General features: G+C 35.4%; 2 protein-coding genes, 1 long non-coding RNA gene and 1 other non-coding gene across 5 annotated transcripts; 2 read left to right on the forward strand and 2 right to left on the reverse strand.

Moving 5' to 3' along the window:
• Nucleotides 1–324: 324 nt before the first annotated feature.
• LOC107795952 (ATP-dependent DNA helicase DDM1) lies at nt 325–7,531 on the forward strand. 2 transcript variants are annotated; one of them, XM_016618661.2, is made up of 16 exons: nt 325–461; nt 672–751; nt 1,581–1,841; nt 1,933–2,013; nt 2,381–2,727; nt 2,883–3,072; nt 3,210–3,385; nt 3,956–4,025; nt 4,164–4,353; nt 4,771–4,866; nt 4,949–5,043; nt 5,129–5,248; nt 5,937–6,056; nt 6,355–6,453; nt 6,533–6,640; nt 6,982–7,531. In XM_016618661.2, exons 2-16 carry the CDS (start codon nt 695–697, stop codon nt 7,219–7,221), a joined length of 2,250 nt encoding a protein of 749 aa, XP_016474147.1. In that variant the 5' UTR covers nt 325–461; nt 672–694; the 3' UTR covers nt 7,222–7,531. The 2 variants fall into 2 exon arrangements, with proteins under 2 accessions (XP_016474147.1, XP_075091348.1); XM_075235247.1 differs by lacking the exon at nt 325–461 and adding an exon at nt 482–587.
• Nucleotides 7,532–7,777: 246 nt separating this feature from the next.
• Nucleotides 7,778–7,849, reverse strand: TRNAE-UUC (transfer RNA glutamic acid (anticodon UUC)). The gene has a single exon. It is a non-coding gene; the product is annotated as a tRNA-Glu (tRNA).
• Nucleotides 7,850–8,229: 380 nt separating this feature from the next.
• LOC107795956 (protein LIKE COV 3-like) lies at nt 8,230–9,542 on the reverse strand. The gene is made up of 5 exons (XM_016618666.1): nt 9,492–9,542; nt 9,108–9,206; nt 8,902–9,010; nt 8,467–8,691; nt 8,230–8,369 (listed from the first exon to the last, which is right to left on the reverse strand). Exons 1-5 carry the CDS (start codon nt 9,540–9,542, stop codon nt 8,230–8,232), a joined length of 624 nt encoding a protein of 207 aa, XP_016474152.1.
• A 530-nt stretch (nt 9,543–10,072) lies between these two features.
• On the forward strand, nt 10,073–15,315 carry LOC107795953 (uncharacterized). Its single transcript, XR_012701515.1, has 2 exons — nt 10,073–10,355; nt 14,555–15,315. It is a non-coding gene; the product is annotated as an uncharacterized LOC107795953 (long non-coding RNA).
• The last annotated feature ends 482 nt before the right edge of the window (nt 15,316–15,797 follow it).

The following is a 15,797-nucleotide window of genomic DNA, read 5'->3' on the forward strand; positions in this document are numbered from 1 at the left end:
ACTACAATATTTTTTCAATTGAATTATCTGTCCAAACATAATTACAATTTACAAATAGTATTATTTTTCAACTTGTCAAATATCTTTTCTTTTTCAAAATTATAATTTTTATGTCCAAACGTTAGTCCAAACACCTACTAAATTACTAGTACTATTGTTTACGGGAATTACGGGACAGAATTTTTGGGGCAAGAGCACAACTTTTTGAACAGACATGCGCAACATCCACATCGACACCACCGATGGCTTTCTGGATATTATTTCAAACATCCTAGGGCAATCGTATAACATCAGTTTCCCGCCTTTTTGTCTTCCTGCACGACCATTTAATTTTAATAAAGTGTAGAAAATTATTTGCCTTTTTGCTGCAAATACCGTACACCTTTTCCGTTACAGCCCATTCTCTCTGGTCTCCTCCATTGCTTCCCATTTTCTTCCGTTCACTGAAGAAACTGATTCCAGTATGTTCGTTTGCTTCAACTCTTTTTGGATTTCTTTTTTCTTTTTGGGGAGATTTTTTGGTGCATTTTTCTGATGATTTTGTCACTGTATTTGATTTTCGTTCTCGTCCGCTTTTCTGAGGGAATGTAAGGACGTATATGCCTGACGTTTGATTTGGTTACGTTTTGGTTTAATCGGAATGCTTTTGCTTGTGTCATGGTGTTTTATAGGAGCTTAGGGTTTGGACTGTGAAATGGTGGCCGACGACAAGACAGCTTCGGACTCTCCTGTTTCCGTTCTGGAAGATGAGGTACTGCTTTTTTGTTTTTCTCTTTCTTCTTCATCTATCATTTCGTATTTTTATTTATTATTTTTCTAATGTTTGTTTGAGTTTTGTTGTTCACTGCCGTTGTCCTTACTCGCTTTCATTTAAGGTTACAGGTGTTGCGATTGGAAGTTTAGTTTGTAGATATTATTGGTTATAAGATATTTTGGCTTTTAATTTTCAGTCCCTTACATTTATGGCTCTGTATTTTGTTGTTTTAGCTCCTATATATGAGGAAGTATAGTAAGTCTACCGTTCAATCATTGGGTGAAATGTCGTATCGTGTTAGCTCCAGAGGAGGTTTCTTGAGCAAAAAATTAGTTAGTGAAGCAGCACAGATCTGAACTCCAAAGTGAGATTAATTTTTTAATGTGATATTTACTCTACTAGTCATCACTGTTAGTATCAAATGTCCTGATGTAAAACTAAGCTTTTAGAAGCTTTAAAGTTACAGGGTGCTGATCATTCTTAAGTTTCTGAAGTGAATAGATACTCATTTTCTTGCTTTCAGTTATGTGTTTGATTCACAGGCTGAATTCACTTACCAGTTCTTTCTGCTTGGAGATTTACTGAATCCAGGAACGCCTTCCTGACGGGGATTTAAGCTTGTCCTGTATTTTTTTCACCTTTATTGCTGTCCTTGTACCGTCTTTCGTTTATTATGATTTTAGATGGATGTTTATTACCCCATCAAATTGAAGAAAAAGTATTGAAGACTCATTCTGAGGGTCCAATTAGAAAGTGTACCGTTGGTGTAAGGAGAACTATCTGCTGTATTTTCTTCTGAATCACATTGTGTGCTCTCATTTTGAAGGATACCTGCAAAGAGGAGCCCGCTGTTAAATTGGAGGAAGTAGTTTATGATGCAGAAAATGAGGATGTCACTCATATACCTGAATCCATGGAGGAAGAAATTTTGAGGAAAGCATGTGCAAAGGAGGAAGAGGTACAATTAAATGACCTCAACCAGGCGCCCAGTTTGAATGAAACTCAATTTACCAAGTTGGATGAGCTTCTTACCCAGACACAACTTTATTCAGAGTTCCTGCTGGAGAATATGGATAACATCAAAATGGTATCTCCCTGATTTTTCGGAAGAATTATAATTTGCAAGAAGCTCTTTTGCTTATCAAGTTCATTAATTCTTATTGTATGAACAAAATCAGATAGAAGGTGAAGAGAAAAGTGTCAATGAAAACAAACGAGGCCGTGGCTTGAAACGGAAGGCGACAACAGGCTACAACAATGTAAACCTTTTCTTGCCTCCTGAAGCCTTACCTATATCTTGAATATGTCATCAGACTTAGAACTATAGTTGATTAGTTGAGAATGTTTGAACAATTTTATACAGACATAACACTATTGAGTTATTTTTTTTACTGGATGATTTTTAGTATTGTTTTTGTATCATGAAAATAATTAAATAAATAAAATTAGTATTGCTTTGAACAGAATGGCATGCATCGGTAGGTCTTTACATTTCTGTTGCCCTTTTATTCATGTCTGAAATTTAAGTTGAGAATCTTGTTTTTTGGAGGTCATTTCCTTTGCTTAATTGCAACCTAGCTGCTTGTTGCCTTCATTTCTTTGAAATGGTTTCAAATACTTACGCAGAGGAAAGCCAAGAGAGCTGTTGCTGCCATGCTTACAAGATCTAAAGAAGATGTTTCAAATGAAGATTCAACCCTCACGGAGGAAGAGAGAGTCGAAAGAGAGCAGGCCGAACTTGTGCCCTTGTTGACTGGTGGGAAATTGAAATCTTATCAACTGAAAGGTGTCAAGTGGTTGATCTCATTATGGCAAAATGGATTGAATGGTATCCTAGCAGATCAAATGGGACTTGGAAAGACAATTCAAACGATAGCTTTTCTTGCTCATTTGAAGGGGAATGGTTTGGATGGCCCTTATTTGGTCATTGCTCCTTTGTCTACGCTTTCAAATTGGTTGAATGAGATAGAGAGGTACATTGACATCTTCATTGTTCTGCAATTAACTGGCAGTGCTGTTTGTGTATTGGTGGAGCTGCTTCCCTTCTGGGATGAAATTGTCTTGTGTTATTTGTGTGCAACTAAAGGCATACCTTTTTTTTTTCTTTTTTTCTTTTTTCCATTAAAAGGTTTGTGCCCTCAATCAATGCAATCATCTACCACGGTGACAAGAAACAGAGGGATGAGATAAGGATGAAGCACATGCCGAGGACCATAGGTCCCAAATTTCCCATTGTAATTACTTCTTATGAAGTTGCATTAAGTGATGCAAGGAAGTGCTTGAGGCACTACAGTTGGAAATATCTTGTGGTGGATGAGGTACCTACAGTTGACAGTCTACTTTGTAAACTAGTATTGTTTTGTAAAATTTTCTGTCTACAGGTTTGGTTCTTTCATTTAGGAAGCAGCTCATTTTGTACTTTGTGCTGAAATTCTATTGCTTTCTTCTTTCCAAGGGGCATAGGTTAAAGAACTCAAAATGCAAATTGTTCAAAGAATTGAAGCTGTTGCCCATTGAAAACAAGCTCCTTTTAACTGGAACACCTCTGCATAATAACTTAGCTGAGCTGTGGTCCTTGTTGAACTTCATTTTACCGGACATATTCTCTTCCCACGATGAATTTGAGTCATGGTAATCAGCTGATTATTTCTGACTATTTTCGTTAAAGTGTTTTCTTGTGACTGCTGAGGCGTGTTATTATAATAGAAATATACATGTGATTTCAAGTTATCTGCTCAATCAATACTGTGGTTACAGTTTGCTAAATTTGCAAGCCACATTGTTTCATCATCCTTAAAATTATTTGGTTGTCTATCTTATCATATCAGCGAAATGGTTACTACAGTTATCATAGCCTTAAATAGATATCCTGTGCATATAGCCCTCTAATCGCTCTGTTGGCATAAAGTGTATCAGTTTCTGGTAGCTGACTTCTATGTGATAGTTTATTCATAGGAATCTAATACGTGCTGCAGTTGCATTTATTTAGTCACTTACATCACAGTAGTTATGCCGATTCTTGTCAGAGTTCATAAGGGCAAGATGTGTTGTACTTAGTCTAGCAGAATGTAGGTGCATGTAATAAGAGTCTCAAAGTAGGGTCTATCACTATTAGTTATCTCCCCAATTTCCTTTATGTTAAACCTAAGTGAATGTCAATCAGGAAGAGTTTTAGTGTAATGAGGTTTCTTTATATATCAGGTTTGATCTGTCGGGGAAGTGCACCATTGAATCAGAAAAGGAAGAAATGGAAGAAAAGAGGAGAGCACAAGTATGAATATTATCCAGTGTTATAGCCTAGCCTCTTCTTATCCGTTTAAGACATTTATCATCTGTTTAGTGAATGTTTTCCAGTATACCATGTCTTTTCCATCTTAAAGTATTTATCTTAATAATGTGGTAATTGCAGGTTGTGGCCAAACTCCATGCAATATTACGTCCTTTTCTTCTACGGAGGATGAAAGTGGATGTTGAGCAAATGCTTCCTCGTAAGAAGGAGATAATATTGTATGCTACCATGACTGAATACCAGAAAAAGTTCCAGGAACACCTAATTAATAGGACACTGGAGGGCTATTTGATTGAGAATGTGTCCACTGGTAATTAGTGCAATCTTAAATACATATCTGATTTGGTGGGAAATGAGTTGATTGATCTCTTCTAGATTTTCAGTTTGATCGATAATGTGTGCACTGAAATACTGCAATCATAAATATGTAACTGGTTCTGTTGAAATTGAGTTGGTTTATCTCTTTAGATTTTTGGTTTTATAGAGAATGTGTCCACTGGTACTAGTACAAAATGTTAATATGTATCTTATCCTGAGGGGAATTGAGTTGGTTTATCTCTGCTATATTTTCTGTTATAATAAAATGCTGATTTTCTTTTACCACACTATAGCATCTCCAATTTATTTTGGAGCATATCTTTTTTTGGTTTTGTCCAATGAAGTGAATTCCTTTTTTCCGTACCTTTAGAGTTTGCAGTCCTAATGCCTCGTCTGGCTAATTTTGCAGGGCATGGTTTTAAAGGAAAGCTTAATAATTTGATGGTTCAACTTCGCAAGAATTGCAACCATCCTGATCTCTTGGAGTCCTTCTTCAACGGTTCTCGTATGTGATGGATGATCTGTGGAACTGATTATATTGATTATGTGCTGGTTGGTAATAGCTTTTTTTGTTCTTTTATTGACAGCTCTTTATCCACCTGTGCAACAAATAGTTGACCAATGTGGCAAGTTTATTTTGCTGGACAGACTGTTAACAAAACTGTTTGCTCGCAAGCACAAGGTATGTGAAGCTGTCTGGTGCTTCGAGCTTTTCTGTCTTCCTACTTTGCTCAAACTTTTAACCTCAGTTCGTTAACTGCCAACAGGTTCTGATATTCTCTCAGTGGACTAGAGTACTGGACATAATGCACTATTATTTTAGTGAAAAAGGATTTGATGTTTGTAGGATTGATGGCAGTGTGAAATTGGACGAAAGAAAAAGACAGGTAATTGGTCTCAGTTGTTCTATCAATCTAACTTTTCTTGCTCACAAAAGTTGTGTGCTGTTATGGCCATTCGATTAGGATAATCTTCAAGAGTGTTTATGAACATCTGGCTATTACCATTGATCTGCTGATAACCTTCTCGTATTCGTAACTCTGCTTGTGTGTGGAACTTCACTTCTCCCTAGGAATAAGCCTATTGATGGACCAATAAACTGTCATTATCGTCAAGACGAAGCGCCTGGGATTACTGATTTCTGTTGATGCAGTATTTGCTTTTGGACTCTAAGTTGGTTCACTCTATAGTCTATTCTCTACAAAGTTGATACAATCTCTTGTTATCAAATACAAAATATATGCAAGTCTTTTTATTTCTTACTGATTTACCTCACCTGCTGACCTTATCATTTTTCATTTAATCACAAAGTTTCCATCTCTTTGGTTGTGTATTGATATCAGGTAGTGCTATGATGCTGTATTTTGGTTTTGATGTGACATCTTTCTTATTGACTATTCTCTATGTTGCATTAGTTTACTGTCTCTCACTTGAACTACCTATAAAAAATTTAGACTCTTGTTGTAATTCTATGTGCTATTGGAATGGGCTTTAGGGAGGTTACCTGATCTAGTTCGTTTTCTGGAATAATTTTAATGAAGTTGATCTGTTTGTATTTACTTGTTCATGGAACAGATCAAGGAGTTCAATGATGTTAGCAGCAAGTACAGGATATTTCTTCTTAGTACTAGAGCTGGTGGCCTTGGTATCAATCTGACTGCTGCCGATACCTGTATTTTATATGATAGTGATTGGGTATCTTCTTCACGCCCCCTTATGCTTTTCATTTGTTTTGCCAAGGTTTTTGCATGGTTTCATCCCTTTGTTACTATGTCTTTGCATTATCATGTCACACTTCAGCTGTTGTAGTGTCTGCCTTCACTGAAGTTTGCTCTGCTTAAAATCTCTTCTCTTAAAAAGAACAATAGTTATTGCATCACATTTGCTTTTTTCTTATTTTTGATTTCTTTTTGTGCTGTACTATTTTTCCATGTTTTGTAGCATTTGTGAATTGATGTCCATTTAGACTGATCACTATGCATTTCCTTTTCAGAATCCTCAAATGGATCTACAGGCAATGGATCGGTGCCATAGAATTGGTCAGACCAAACCTGTTCATGTTTACAGGTTTTCCACAGCTTTGTCTGTGGAGGTATGATTCAGGCTACTCCTAAAGTTATGTTTGTATCTCTTTATTGCTCATTGTGATAAAGAAAGTGTTTGTGCTTCAGGGTCGAATCCTCAAAAGAGCTTTTAGCAAGTTGAAGCTTGAGCAGGTGGTAATCGGGAGAGGACAATTTAAGCAAGAAAGAAGCAAACCTTCCATGGATGTTATGGAGGTTAGTGTTATTTTCCCCTCTACTAGTTTCTACTTTTCATTCTATGTCGCAAATTCTCTTTTCCTTCTATAGTGCGTCAATGAGTTGCTATCTTTCCTATACGTTTTGAATAGCGTAGCAATTGTTGCAGGTGTTTTGATGGTTTCAGCTGATTGTAATTTTTAGTTAACATTCTCATTACTTGTTTGAACATGTTCCCACTTTTACCTTTGTCATTGAACCCTTCTTTTCTGGGGTTTTTGGTATGTAAGCTACAATATTGAGATGTATCTGATCGTTTGTGGCACTGAGTAGAAGAAAATAATAGATGAAGATTTTCTAATTGATCTTTGATGTTTCAGGAGGAGGACTTGTTGGCTCTCATGAGAGATCAAGATAGTGAGGAGGACAAGTTGGTGCAGACAGATGTTACAGATGAAGATCTGGAGAGGATTTTAGACCGTAGTGATCTAGTTGTTGGTCCTTCAAGTGAGGATGGGAACACTGAATCATGTGTTAATGTGCTTCCTCTCAAAGGACCTGGTTGGGAAGTAGTTATTCCAACTGCAACTGGAGGCGTGCTTTCCACCCTCAACAGCTGATGAGAGATTTGATGCGGTTAATTAGGGGTTTTAGATCTATGTTTTGTTAGTCAATAGCTGATTACATTGCCTTGTGCTAAAAGTTGAACTATATTTTGGCGACACCAGCAGATTTTTGTAAACTTGTGCTGCTGAAGTCGGTGGACTTGTACTAAGTATTAAATTATGTTTTGCTCACAGCACCAGTTTTTTGTAAAATTTTGTTACTTGAGAAGCTATTGACTTCACCAATCATGTTATGTTAACAATTACTTTGTCATTGGTATTCAGAACTTATATGAGTGCTAAACTAGCAGTTCCGTGTTTTTAATGTTTTTTCTTTTTTTATCTGTTTAAGTTGTTAAATTTGGTTATGGTGGTTTACGTAGTCAGTGCGATGAAATTCTTCATAGACTAGAAGCAAAAATTCCGAATTCTAACATCTTGTACCATCGGCGTAAACATGTACTAGGATTTTAGGGTTCAGATTTGACTGTCAGTATTCTCACCTTGAAATTAGTAACCGTATGTGCTGGAAGTGAGTTTAGGTAAAAAGGATATTATCAGAAAAAATAAATTCCGTTACCGGGAATCGAACCCGGGTCTCCTGGGTGAAAGCCAGATATCCTAACCGCTGGACGATAACGGATGATTGATTTTGTTTCCTACGAAATAATATACTTAGAATACAATTCTCAAGCTTTTGGACCCATTAATTCTTTCCAAACAAATTTAAAATGGTTTTCAAACTTTGCATTCTTTTAATGGTAGCAGACAAAAGACAATGGATTTTCGATCTCATAATATTGCTCTCTACAGAGATGAACCGTAAATTTTTTTTAATGAACCGTACTCAATATTCAACTAGAACTCATTTGACAAAATCTTGTTTGTTTACTGTTGTTTTACAAAAATCAGATAAATGTACCTAAATATCATAAAGATCAGAGGAGAAAGAGTGAGGATATATTCTTTTCAGAGCCTCTATCCATGATTAGCTACAAGTCCGGCCATCTTTTCCGCGGTTTCTCAGGGATGGACGTCGAAATTATGAGTAATCAAATTTGTGGAACTGCAAATTTTCCAACTCTTGGAGATAAAATGGATTGCACTTCCTGTATGTTTGTTTAGTATCTTTGGTACAGCCATGCCCCCGGATATGACAATTTCTACATCATTTGCAAGTTAAACATAGTAACATCACTTGAAGAGATGAAGGTGAAAATTGCAAAATTAGTTTGTAAATTTTCCAATTTAGAGTCTTACCTATCCCCTCTCGAACAGAGAGATTAGGCCTCATAATATCCTTAGAATTCACAAGAAATATATCTCCCAGGTAGAGATGATTAGTTGGGACATAAACACAGCAGAGTTCTTCTCCACCTGTATTCTTGTGAAGTATGACAGTTGAAGTTATGAAGCCAAATGCATACTCACCAAGACGCGGATGCCTAATTATGGCCACTTCTTTGAAGGCATGTGAAGTCTTATCTGGAAAATTTTGCTGCATTATGTTTAGTATTTGGAACATTCCGAATCAAAATTCAAAATAAGTACAAACACTAATGATAAATGCAGAGCTCTTTCCCCTCTCCGAAACTTACAAAACAAATAAAAAAGAAGAGGAAGAAAACCTATGAAATCGAGATGTCAGTTTTTGTACGGTCAAATCAAAAGAATGTGGGGGTACTAACCGAATACAATGATTGATTCCAAGATGATTATAGATTAGAGAAAAGAAGTCATCCACAAAATGAATGAACCACCAAGTGATGTAAAAGGTTAATGGTGACACCGCATATGAAAATTTCTAATTGATGCTGGAGCACTGAATGATAAGGATATAGATACATTTTACGCTAGAATTCCAACAATTTGAGAGAAGATACTTTGGGAAAAGGAATTACGGAGAGTTGGTCATATGATAAAATGAAGATATCTCGAGAAAATAAATACATGGCAACAAGTGGAACAGAATTGCTGAGCAAAAGGAGACTAACCATCCGCTGACAATGTCAATGCATGCAGAATTCAATGAGAAAAACAATGACATTGCTGGTAGTTTTTAATCCAATAATACCGATACAAAGTGACGTGACATGTATCAGATCATTTTTTTATGGTAATAAAGATGGTGGGTACATTCATGAGAGAGAGAGAGAGAGGAGTGATGAGACATTGAAGAAGAAGGAAGGGGGGATTGAGAAGGAGAAGAAGATTTGGAGTGAATGGCGCCTATATTATTCTCTGCTGTAACAACATGACCTATGCCTCCCACTGGTATCAGAAACTCTAATTAGTGCTGTTAATCCAAATGCACTGCCTAGCCCACCCAACGCCATGTTCTTTTTTCTTTCTATCCTTTTTCCTATAATCTCTCAAAATTAATAAATTTTTTAAAGTTGTGACCCCAAATGTACATGGATTGTTTATGTATTAAAAATAATTAAAATATTATTATACCGTGACTAACAAACTTTTATATGGTGATTAATAAATGATAAATGATAGATGAAAATAAAATAAAATAAATGATAAATAATGGTATTTAAAATTTTAATCTCCATATTACTATATATTCTTATTCTACGTTCTGTTTGACATTAAATAATTTGGTATTACATTTTTTAATTATATATAAAGTGATTGTCCTTATACAACCAACCAAATGTGCATTTGTAGTTCCATACTAATTGCTAGTATTTTAATTTTCTTTCCTGGCAGTTATTTTTTGTACATTTTTTGGTCTTTTATTAATTAATTGCATACCTTTATACATTTATTAATCTTTATCTCATTTAATTGTTTTTTATCAATTGGTATACCATGTGCTAATACGTATCCCTCTCAGTTTAGCATTTTCTTCTTTTTCTTTCGGTAGACAAGTGTAGCAGTTTCATCAGAGGGTCGTGTTCCTTTGAGATCTCTTCAATTCCGAATCCACCACTACCTAGATGTAATTCTCTGCTTCTGAATTTGCAATTGGATTTGGACACAAAAAAAAATTGAGATCGGAGAAAATTGTCCGGTCGTTTTGGGGGGAACATGATAACAAGGTCTAAACTGGTGGAGCAGCTCAGAGATTACCAGATCCGATCTCAACACAAGTGCCCCCCTCTTTCTTTCTTTTCCCCTAAGCCTCTTCTCTCAAACTGGTACGTTTCCATTTGTCTGTGTTAATGTATGTACGTATCTTTGCACATATTGACATCAAATTAAACACTTTTAGCACGAAAAAAAATGTTTCTGCTTAGACTTTTATGTTTATTTATTTAATTTATTTTGCTTATTCATGAGTTATTTGGAAAAAAAATATGATTTTGTGATGTATTTAATTGTTTGCATTGCCACCGGGTACCTGCTATCAGCCACTATCACATGTACAGGTAACTTTTGAGAAGAAATTATCTGAATTGTTTTTGGTCATTTTAACCTTGGTCTTTCACCTGCTTCATTGACCGTTAAGCTACACCGTTGGGTGCATTATATTATGTTTCTGATACTTCCAATTTAATTTGGGGAACTACTTTAACTACAGATATTTCAAGTGATTCAACTAGATTGAAATAATTTAACTAAGACAAATGATGATTCTAAAAGTTTCTGCTGAGGCACAAGGTAAGTAGCTCTAATTGCGAAGGCCATGGACATGACTCACTACTTCCAAAAAATCACCATCCGAAAAGTTTTTGGCTAGACGCAAAGTCACCTTTGGTGCAAATTGCTAAGGCATTCTACAAAATAAGACCTTGTTCTTGCCAGTTTTTTCTCCAGGGGTTGAAGTGATTAAAAGTCTTGTTTAGTTTTTTTCCCCCTTTTCTCTTGCATTTTCTTTATGGGGTTGGGGAGTCTAAGGACTTGAGTAAGTTTGATGTTAGATGCTAAGGGAGCATCCTAATAATATTTTCTACAAATGTTAATTCCTACCTTGAAAGTTAGAACCATTCATTAAAAAGTAGAACGATTATTTGAGAAAAAAAGGGGGGAAGGTTGCTGCTTTCCTTCCTTCATTGTTAGGTCAGACGTATAATCGAAACACTTCAATTTGAATTTCCTTGGACTTTTCTCTGCATTTGTGACCAGACAATAAAAATTTTATGTGCTGCATAGCGAGACTCTTTTATAGGTTGATCTCCCAAGGAGATGTGCTATATACAATGCTTAGCTATATTAATACTTTTCTAAACCTTCTTTTTCTCTTCCGTTGATGCTCATGGTGGATTATTGGTTCCTCTTGAAAATTTCAAATAGTAGTGTTTTCACAATCCAATGATGCCTTGCTTATGGTCTCCCCTAGCCAATCTTGGATATAAATACATATTTCCCAGCTTCATGGATATGTTTAATTCATTTGAGTCTCTCTCTGAGATGCTGCTGTAAGATTGTCTCTCTCTTAGGTTACATAGCCATTCGTAGGGCGTCTATTGTCCGTTTCTATGTCCGGTTGCCTTTAGGAGGTTGCTAGTGTCAGACGTTAGAAAGAAAGTCTAATTTAACATGTGTGAGAGTGATATTCTCAATATAGCTTTCCATAAAGGATCCTCGATTAGACAGCATGATCTTTAACTTTGAAATAGGCTCCTCCTTCTTTTGAGCTTCCTTTAGGCTGACGAAGCAGGGACTAACCACTTTGCATCTGGGGATGCACTCCAGACTTACTCTATTGTGATGGTATTGAATCTTTCACTGCTAATCAGTGGAACCTAAATTAAGAAATGCCAGTCTTCTGGTGGCTTTTATTTTCCTTCTTTTAGGACATGCTAAGGCCATCTCCAACCCTTGCCAGAATTTTCTCCTCCAAAATGGAGTAAAGTTACTCCAACCATTACTCCATTTTTTACTCCAAAAAAGAATATTTCATTTTATATTCTTCTCTCTTCAATATTATATTATTATTTTTATTTAAATTTTATTTTCTTATTTCTATTAAAGAAATTCTATCTTTTTTTCTTTTTTACATATTCATCACATATAATTTAATATAAAATTATTTTATACCATAAATTTTTAAATAATATAATTTGTAAGCAAATATTATAGATTATATATATTAATGGATAATTCAAATAAAAGTGAAATCATTGATATACAAGATAATTAAATATATATTACATTATGGTAAAATTCATATTAAATATTACATAAATATTCAACTTCCATCTCTAGTATGCTCCCATAAATGATCTATTAATGCAGTACGAAGTGCAAAATGAGCATCTTTGTCCTTAATTTTTGTGTCGAGCTAAATATTGCTCAAATCGGTGATTTTCATAAAATTAACTTACAATTTTACATAAAAATAATAAATGTACGAAAATTAATTTATCAAAATTATACACCAAAGTTAAGATGTAAAATTAATATTATAAAGATATTACATAAACATAATTAGGTATATATAAAGAGATAAATTAAAAGAGTTAAATAATAAAAATAATAATAAAATAAGGATGAATAGTAATGAAGGAGATGAATAGTGCCACTCCATATTTGAGGTAACACTATTCATCCCCCATTTTGGGGGCAAAAATGGGGGAGCATTGGAGCCCCATTATGGCAAAAAATGCCCCCATTATGGAGAAATGGGGGAGGGTTGGAGATGCCCTGATCAGGAAGCCCCAAATTTCATGGTTGTAGGATATCCAATCTACATAGAATCCCTGGACTTCTCCCTTTAACTCTGGTATCCACACACTCATTTGCTATCAATGTCGCATCCATTATCTGCCTGTCTTTGATGAATGCCATTTGGAGATGATCTTATACACATCCCTATATAGGTCTAAAATCTCTCAGTACCTTGGCTCCACGCTTTTTAGTATTAAGAGCCGCATATGTCGCATTGAAGCTTTTGGTCAGGAGATTTTTCAGAATCTTCATAATATCATCCTTGATGGTTTCCCAGTAGCTATAACAGAAACTCATTGAATAACCATCAGTCCTAGGTGCCTTGTCTGTTGCACATCTCTTGATAAAATCTAGTATCTCTAATTCTTCAAAAGGTCGTTCTAGCCACTGCTCCTCTTCCTCATTAATCCTTGGACCACTCACAAAGGAGAATTCAGGTCTCCAATCTTCAGTCTCTGCGTATAACTTCTGATAAAAGGATAAGATCTCCCTTTTAATAGCCCCTTGGTCTTCCACAGACTCACCATTTATTCTAAGCTTATCAATAGTGTTGGCTCTTCTATGAACATTTACCATTCTTTGGATAGTGTTTCTTTCATCCTTCTTTAGCCATAGCACCCGTTATCTCTGTCTTCATGCTATCTCCTCAGTTAGCAATCTCCTCTATATATAAACCATCCTTCAGGATTAATTCACCTTCCTTTAAAGCTCTCTGCTCCTGAATACTATCCAGCACTGCCATTTGTTCTAGGAGTTCTGATTTCTTCTTCTCCAGGCTGGAGTTCATGCACTTGTTTTTCTCCATCATTCTGTCTTTAAGATGATTTTTCTTATACTTTTGGTTTGCTATCTTCTTGCTGGCCCTTTTCAAATTGCATCATCATTTGCTTAAAGCCTGACTCCCATTTAACACCTATAAACTCCTTGACAAACACCTAAAAATTCTCTAATTCCTTGATGCTTTAGCATTCTAGTCTGATCCGTCCTGGTTAATCAACTCTTTCTTATGTGATACTATTTAATTAGGTGCAAAATGTTAATGTTTGTTTGGCATTTGTAATATATTGGCTGTGGTGGAAGTAACAAAAAAAGTTGTTAACAAGCTTTTTTACATTGATAAATTTAATTTTTTGAAATTTGTGAAAGTTGTATAGAACAATACTATTAGCGTAATGGATCAAACATTTTTGGATGATGCAAAAGGGAAGATTGTCATAAAATTGGGACGAACACAGTAGTATATATTCGTCATTGTCATATCTCATCCTTTGGCTTTCTGTACCTGATTATTATCTTGTTTTAATTCCTTATTATTCTGTATCCTAATGTTGTTCAATGTTTCAAACTTCTCCGGGTTGTTGGAATTCCTTCTCTCCTTGTTTAATGGTATGTCAGGGAATTGCACTTTTAAATGGGCGGAGTGCTACTTGTAGTATAGTATTTGCCAATCATCTATTATCTGTAACTTGTAAAATTTTTGGTGTATTCTTCTTCTCATATATTGACGAACTTGGACGAACAAGAAGATCTAGGTCTGCTTGCACACACTTACTGAATTTCCATGTCCGTTTCCCGTTCAGTTCTGTCTTCAGTTGTTGGTCATTAGAATAATATTTGCATGATGTAACCTTTGTACCACAAGTTCATATAACCTTCTAAACAGTTATGGAAGATCTGTGCCATTTTTACTACTGTAACAAACTTGTAATTGTCTCAAATTGTGTAGGGCTGATGTTGCTGTTGCTGTGTTCTACACCTTGCTATTTGCTGTGCTTATAGTATCATCGTATCTCACCCTCTATTTGCAACATTACTGGAGTTCCTTTCTCATCATAGGCCTTGCCATTTCCCTTCCAGTTCGCTTGAGAATTTTAAGACAGGCTCATGCAAGAAAGAGAGTAAGACAATTACCTTTGTCTATGTGAACTTCCATCTGCAGCTTCAAGTGCCAAACAGCAGTTTAAGTGAAAGGAATACCTCTTGCACAGAATTGCACTCCTATTGTAGAAATACAATTTTTTTGACCTTCGTCACATATGCTGACCGAGCTTCTGCTGTGAAAGATGGGTGTAACATCTTTGTATTCCTCTTGATGATCCATCCTTGAAGAAGTATTATTAGACGATGAATTAGTTCCCTGTGAAATGAAGAAGCGGAGTTCAGAGTTCAAGGTTTCAGAAATTTTAATATTTCTTGCTTTGTTGTAAACTAAACTTGTTGGGAAATAAAGATGCTCAATTCTGGATAATTTCCAAGCAGGTGTTACTGCTGATTGTAGTAATCTTTGAGGCGTATGTAGAGTTTAACAAATCATATCCGAATGACCAGATATATTAGCAGTTGAATGGTTGAAATGATTTTGGTTCAGGACTACTTTACTGAACCGTATAGGAAAGTTGAGTTCTGTAAGAGAAATAGTATTTGTATTTTTCATTAATTAGTACTTTGTGTTTCAAATAGTATACTCAAAATTTAGATGTTTTCAAAGGAATCGGATTGCTAAACTTCTTTTTCAGTTATTTATTTTCATTAAGCATAATTTTAGATGCATAAGCACACTAAAGTTTTGACTCAGTTGACCATTTTCTAAAGACAGGTAATCCTAACTCGAAGTAAATCCCATTCACGGCAGTGGTAAGTTAAGCAAAATTTTGACATAGAGTTCATATTTTCTAATCTGCACATCCCCTAGTTTCTAGCGCTCTTCCTTATTGTCCTGTCGAAATTTCTAATAAATTAAAGCAGTCAATATCCTTTCCTTGCCTACGTGTAGTTGGTGGATATTGTCACAAGACTGACAATCAGTTTTCCAATGTTACGTTGCCGTTTGGATTTTGGGAGGCATCTAACTTTTTTATTTTTATTTTGTTGTGTTTGGTTTAAAAAGTTCTGTCAAAAGTCTGCCAAATTCCAAAACACTTTCTTTCAAATATCAACTCAATCTTTCAAAAATCAACTCAAGGTCTTTT

The sequence above is a fragment of the Nicotiana tabacum genome, chromosome 17 (genome assembly GCF_000715075.1).
Source record: "Nicotiana tabacum cultivar K326 chromosome 17, ASM71507v2, whole genome shotgun sequence".
NCBI lineage: Eukaryota > Viridiplantae > Streptophyta > Magnoliopsida > Solanales > Solanaceae > Nicotiana > Nicotiana tabacum.